Source organism: Monopterus albus, unplaced genomic scaffold (assembly GCF_001952655.1).
Source record: "Monopterus albus unplaced genomic scaffold, M_albus_1.0 scaffold27.1, whole genome shotgun sequence".
NCBI lineage: Eukaryota > Metazoa > Chordata > Actinopteri > Synbranchiformes > Synbranchidae > Monopterus > Monopterus albus.
Genome location: NW_018127907.1, coordinates 2,332,740 through 2,339,050, shown reverse-complemented (window position 1 = coordinate 2,339,050; position 6,311 = coordinate 2,332,740). Strand labels below are relative to the sequence as shown.

The 6,311-nt window shown below is 40.1% G+C and overlaps 1 protein-coding gene across 1 annotated transcript in view; it reads left to right on the top strand.

Annotated features, from left to right (window-relative positions):
• The window catches only part of LOC109957550 (beta-1,3-galactosyltransferase 1-like), a 12,991-nt gene extending 6,893 nt beyond the window's left edge, over positions 1-6,098 (top strand). Inside the window, exons 2-4 of the mRNA XM_020595513.1 lie at positions 2,291-2,474; positions 3,118-3,375; positions 5,376-6,098. Of these exons, the coding sequence (XP_020451169.1) occupies positions 2,291-2,474; positions 3,118-3,375; positions 5,376-5,975 (1,042 nt within the window). The 3' untranslated portion in view covers positions 5,976-6,098. The remainder of the gene's footprint in view (positions 1-2,290; positions 2,475-3,117; positions 3,376-5,375) is intronic.
• Positions 6,099-6,311: the final 213 nt, after the last annotated feature.

The window sequence follows — 6,311 nt, the reverse complement described above, 5'->3', positions numbered from 1 at the left end:
TTAGTGGACTGAGGGTTGTGAGGACACTTATACAGTTGGGAGACTTAACACTTCTACTAATTATAAAAACAGAAATCATGAAGTTGACTTGATCTGCTTCCAAACCTGAAATGATGGCACCTCCTGAATCTCTGTGCTGCACGGTTTCCAGGGAGTGCTGATGTTGAGGGAGAAACGGTAAAGGGTTGTAGAGGTTCCAAGGTCCAACTTTGATATGTACACGGTCAGCAAAGAGCCTATAAACACAGTGCAAAGTGCCAAATTTTATAGTCATGGAACAGGCTGAAAATAAGGAGTAGTAGTGTTGAATGTTTTACTTGTTTGGTTGGTGCCCGAATTTGGCTTCACTGAGCTCCGAGGAACAGCAGAGGTTGTTGAGCTGGTGGCCTGTTGATACCGGAGGTCACTACAGTATATTGAATTGTCCTTTCAGATTTGTTGTAACTGGGACATTGTTATTAGTGGTTGTGGATGCTGTCCTTTTGTGGGTGCAGGAGGAAGTATACCCTGAGGAGTATAGGTGCAAGTGATTTTGTTGATTGGTAATCACATGATTGTCTTTCTGATTGCACATGCTCTGAGTAAGGCTTCATATATTAATCATTGATATATGATTTTTTTTTTCTATAGAGTATTGTGCTTTTCCTGACTTTGCTCTGGAGAAACCAGAAGACACTGTTTTTAAATGCAGAGCCTCCAACTGTATGTCAGTGCAGGAGAATCTCAGCTGTTCTCTGTTGTGAACTCCACCTTGGTTTAACTGTATATGTGCATCAAAAGCTATGTGAGAGCTAATGCTGTATGTTTCACATAATGTGAAGCAGGAGGTTGCTATTCCCCGTGAGATGTTACACTAACCTCAGTGTTAGTGTTGTTGTAATAACAAATGTTACAACAAAATATCAGGTACTGACATTGAGCACACTGTTAATATTGACATCATCATCGTCATGTTAATTCTCAAAAGCAGAGTAAATACATTTTGCATTCTGTGTAAACCTGACTCAATTTCTAACCTCAAGGCTAATCATTACATTTCTACTGGAGTTGTATGTCTATTGTTCTTAAAAGCCTCACCACAAAAACAACATACCTTGGCCTACACACTAGCAAGAACAACCCAGTCTCATAGCATAGATAATATTTACTTTGATTCACAACACAAAATGTACTATGCAGGTCTCACAATTAAGCTTCCAATACTATGACATGGCAACATTTTCTTGATCGAAAATTGTGACATGGCAATGTCTTTCTGAAACAACAAAAGAATGCGGTTAAGTTCAGGCATAGAAACTACATGGCTAAGGTTAGAGGAAGACTCTAGGTTTGGTTAAAACACTCTCAAATGAAAAGCACAACACTGGACTTGGGGCACAGTCTCTGGTTTTCTGCATAAAAGTCAGGTGTTTGATGGACCCATCCTTCTGCCCAACCACCATATTCTGGTGTTTTTAACATTCTATATTTCACAACCATTCAACGGACACTAAATGTTAGCTTCCTGATCCACACTACAGTCCAGTTGGTGGTGGTAATGCATCATTTTGTTGTTTCCCAACTGCCATAAAACACCAAGAAAACACAAAGGACACTGGGCTGCAACACGAAAAATGTTGGCATGTCACAATTTTACAGTTGTTATTGTGACATTACTGTGTTTTACGCTGTGAACCAATGTAGCTATCTACAGTACATATTAGTGTGAGAGTATGGGCTGTCATGACACAGGTAAAGGAGCATCGAAACTGAACTGCTTGAGTGTGAACACTGTAGAACAAAGGTTTGGGCATGATTTGTATAGTTATACAACAAGTCTTTTGAGTATGATTTCTTTTTCCATCTGGAACTAAAGGCTGGCAGTTGTCAGGGTTTCTCTTTCAGTCTGTTTGCCATGTTGTTTTTGGGGTTTCTTGATCCTGTATGTACAGTATATGTATTGTGAAGGCTGCATAGTCTATAAAAAGCTTGTAAAACATGTAAAGTATAAAAGGCTTCACATTAATGTTTGTTAACAATATGTGAAAATGCATTGCTTTTCTCTACAGATGTTTCAGTTTTTGTAGGCCCAGTTGTTGCAGTGTTTTCTGATGGATGCATACCTTAATGGCAAAAATTCTTCCCTTGTTCCAAACAGACATAAATCAAAATTAATCAGGAACGCCTACATTACTGGACAAGGAAGAGGCAATGAGCAAAGTGCTTCCTGGCTCCAATCTAATAATGGATAGCAAAGTGATTCTGATAAGCAGTTAAGGGGCATTAAAGATGTTCACTTTTGTCTTGGCAGTGAAAAGACTCCATGGACAAGAGCTAGACGGTTGTTGAGTCTTTTGATGCTGTTCCTCATGATGGCAACTTTAATGTTTATTTTCTACAATTCAAGCGACAAAGCATCATGGCATTTGACCTCTTGGAGGACAAGTTCATTATCAAGACAATCGTATATTATGCCTACCACTTTAGTGGACAAAGTGAGTATATTTACTGGCCTCCTGTGTTGGTGTAATCTTGCACACGTGCAAAAAAAAAAAAAGATCCACACACATTAATGGTCTGCTGTTGTTTCCATTCATCTGATAATAAAAGTCATGTATTTTAGATGAGCCATCAGCAGTCTATTTCTGTAACACTGTAGCCTACTGTGGCTACGTGCTTAGGCTCTGAGATAGAAGTACAAGTGATTTAACAGAGCAGTTACACCGTAGACCTTCTGCACACTGCTATCATAGCAAAGGAAACTGATTTTAACCATCCAGAAAACTACTGGTAAGGCAGCAAACAAGAGGATGTACAAATTGTCCAAGTTTGAAACACACACTGGCACACACATGGTCGAAGTGTACTTTGTTAACTAAAGCTAACATTTGTATATCTGGTACACCTGCTGTTTTGGGCACATAAATGCAGAATGTACAGTCTATCAGTCAAATTTGTGCAAATAATTCAATTCAAATTTTCAATTTTCCTTTTTCCTGAACACATCATAATCAAACCATATTTTGTCTGTTCATATGAAGCTAATATTAGGCTGTAGATAAGTTAACAAGAAAACAGGTAATCCTGTACTACTGAGAGGCAAATCTCAAAACACACTGACCTCCTTTGTTTACACAGCTCTCAGATTCAGCATCCCAGTTCTTTGTGGCATACCCGCACCACTACAGTTTCATATTGGATGAACCAAACAGATGTCGGCAGGAAAGCCCATTCTTGGTTCTTATGATCCCAGTCGCACCCCATGAGAGAGAGGCCCGTGACAGAATCCGCAACACATGGGGCAATCAAACCACAGTGCTGGGCCAAGTGGTCAGCCATTACTTCCTGCTGGGACTGTCCAGAGAGGACGATGGGAAAGAGAAGCTTCAGGAGCAAGTGAGTGGATTAATTTTGGAAATGACTGAGTTCATTTTCACTGTCTCTTCCAATTGTGAAAAAAACATTTCAGTATAACAAGACAGTAAAAATATTAAGAAGGGGTTCACTGGGGGAAGTCTCCCATCAGTATTTTCATATGTACAGTAAGAACGGTATTTTTATACTATACAATGAAATTCTTAATTTGCCAGTCTCCCTTCAATCAAAAATAAAATCAGCAGTAATCGGAATAAATAACAATAAAATCATTTTAGATATATAAGTGCATTAGCACTGCAAAATCCACAAGTTCACATTCAAACAGTGTGATGGGAGTGGGCAGTGTTTAGAACTAATGGCCTGTGGATATACACTGTTTGACAGACACTTTATAGTCCTGTAGCATCTCACTAATGGCAGGAGACTGAAGAGGCCTGTACTGTCCCCTATGAAGTCACGTGTCCTTTCAATGACCCTGGTGTTACGGATGTTCTGAAGCAATGGGAAGGAAAGCCTGGAAATAATTTCTGCTGCTCTAATTACACACTGGAGAGCCTTCCTGTCCTGTGCAGTGCAGTTACCATACCACATTGTTATGGTGCTTGTCAGGACATGCTTGACTATACATCTGTAGGAGTTGCTGAGGATCTTGGTTGACATGTCAAATTTCCTCAGCCTTCTCAGAAAGTATAGTCTCTGCTGACATTTCTTGATGATCTGTCATGTATTGTTAGACCAGGTGAAATCCTTACTCATCTGGATATTTGAAGGTTTTAACCCTCTTGACCGCAGTTTCACTAATATACAGTGGAGTGTGCCGCTCCTTCCTTCTCCTAGGGTCAACAGTCATTGCCTTTGTCTTGTCTGCATTTAGGGAGAAGTTATTTGCATTGCACAAAGCCACCAGCTCTACTGCCTCTTTTCTGTATGCTGCCTCAACCCCTGCAGTTTTCAGTTCAATGTCTGTCATGTTATCAATAAATATGATTACAATGGTGCTGCTCTGAGAAGCCACATAGTCATATCTGAATAGCCTGTGATCAACAGTGATGATTGCAGAACTATAGTCCATAAAAAGCATTCTGACACACGTATCTCTGCCCTCCAAGTGTGTGAGTGCTGCGTAGATGGCAGCGCTGACAGGGTCATCAGTGGACCATTTCTCATGTTCTCATGATACACGCAAACTGCAGAGGGTCTAAGGTATATGGGGTGGTCTTTATGATGTGAGCCATGACTAGCCTCTCAAAACACTTCATCACAGTTGGGATGAGTGCAATGGGATGGTAGTCATTCAGGCATGTCACAATGGTCTTCTTGGGGAGGGGCACAGTGGTGGTGGATTTAAAACATGTGAGCACACAAGTTTGTGCAAGAGACAGATTAAAGATGTCTGCTAGCAGATCAGCCAGCTCTGATGACTATATTTTCATAGAATATTAAATGGAATCAAATAACAATGTAGAATGCGAAAGTGGTTCTGTGTCCACATTTGTGTTAGCAGATTATTTTTGTAGAAAGGCCTGATCAACATGAAAATGGCTAAAGCTATTCTTCTAATCCATCTTTTTAATTGGCAAAAAAAAAACTGGGCTGTGGTTACTCACACAGACAAGTTTACCAACTATATGGTAAGAGGGGGAGGTGACAGTGCAGTGGATAGAGCAGTCATCTCCCAACCGGAAGATTGAAGTTTTGAATCTCGGTGCTTGCAGTCCACATGTCGAAGTGTCCTTGGGCAAGACACTGAACCTCCCCATTGTCCCCGATGGTTAGAGCAGGTGGCTGCCTCGGTTCTGTACCGGAAACAAATTCCTTGTGTGTAACATACTTCATTATTGTTATTGTGATTATTATTATTATTATTGTAAACAAGGTGGAGCAGGAGCAGTTAATGACAGCATACCCACAAGGAGAGTAAATATTTGACTTAATTGAATGCTACAATAATGCTGCTGTGTATCTGCTGGATTAGTAAACTATATTTTAATCTCAGTTTCCTATCTGTCTTCTTCAAGGTGTTACAAGAAAGCCAGATACATCAGGACATTATCCAGAGTAACTTCTTGGACAGCTACAACAACCTGACCATTAAAACCATGGTCATGTTTGAATGGCTCAGCTCCCATTGCCCCACCACCTCCTATGCCATGAAAGTCGACTCAGACATATTCCTTAATGTCCACAAGCTCACTGACATGCTTTTGACAGCCCCCCGACATCTCTATATGACAGGATTAGTGATAAGATGGGGTGCTGTCTTTCGAGATGAAAGCTCAAAGTGGTATCTGCCTGTTTCAGCCTTCCCAGAGGGCTATTACCCACCATATGTCATGGGTTTGGGCTATGTGTTCTCAATGGATCTACCCCAAAAGATAGTGGAGGCATCTCTGCATGTTAAAGCTGTTTACATTGAAGATGTGTACGTGGGACTATGTATGAATTACCTGGGAATCGAACTGACAGATCCTCCTCATTCTGGACTGTTTAAGGCAATGATGCCTAATTTAACAGACAGCTGTTACTGGACCTCTGTCATTGCAGTGATTCTACGAGACTCACAGCAGCTTTCAGATGTATGGAGAGTATATCAGACTCAAGTACAAAGTGGTTGTTGAAAACCTCTGTCTGTACCTTACAAAAATTGCAACAGTTTTAATGTGTAATGTTGGACCATGCGACTGCCTAGCCCAGTTGTGTAATTCAGCAGTTTTGCAACACATATTTGTTTACACTGTAAGTTACTTCCTCTGATATATTTTTCATCTGTGAAGTTTGAGCTTAAGCTCTGATACTTATGACAGAGACTTTAAGACTGATATGCATTTTGAAGCTAAGCAAAACTGTTTTAGTTGTTCACAAATATATCATAAATAATTATAAAGATGTCAGTAAGTTAAGGATTTTATAATGAGAGCAGTTTTAAAAATAGTTTTTATGACCATGCAACTTAC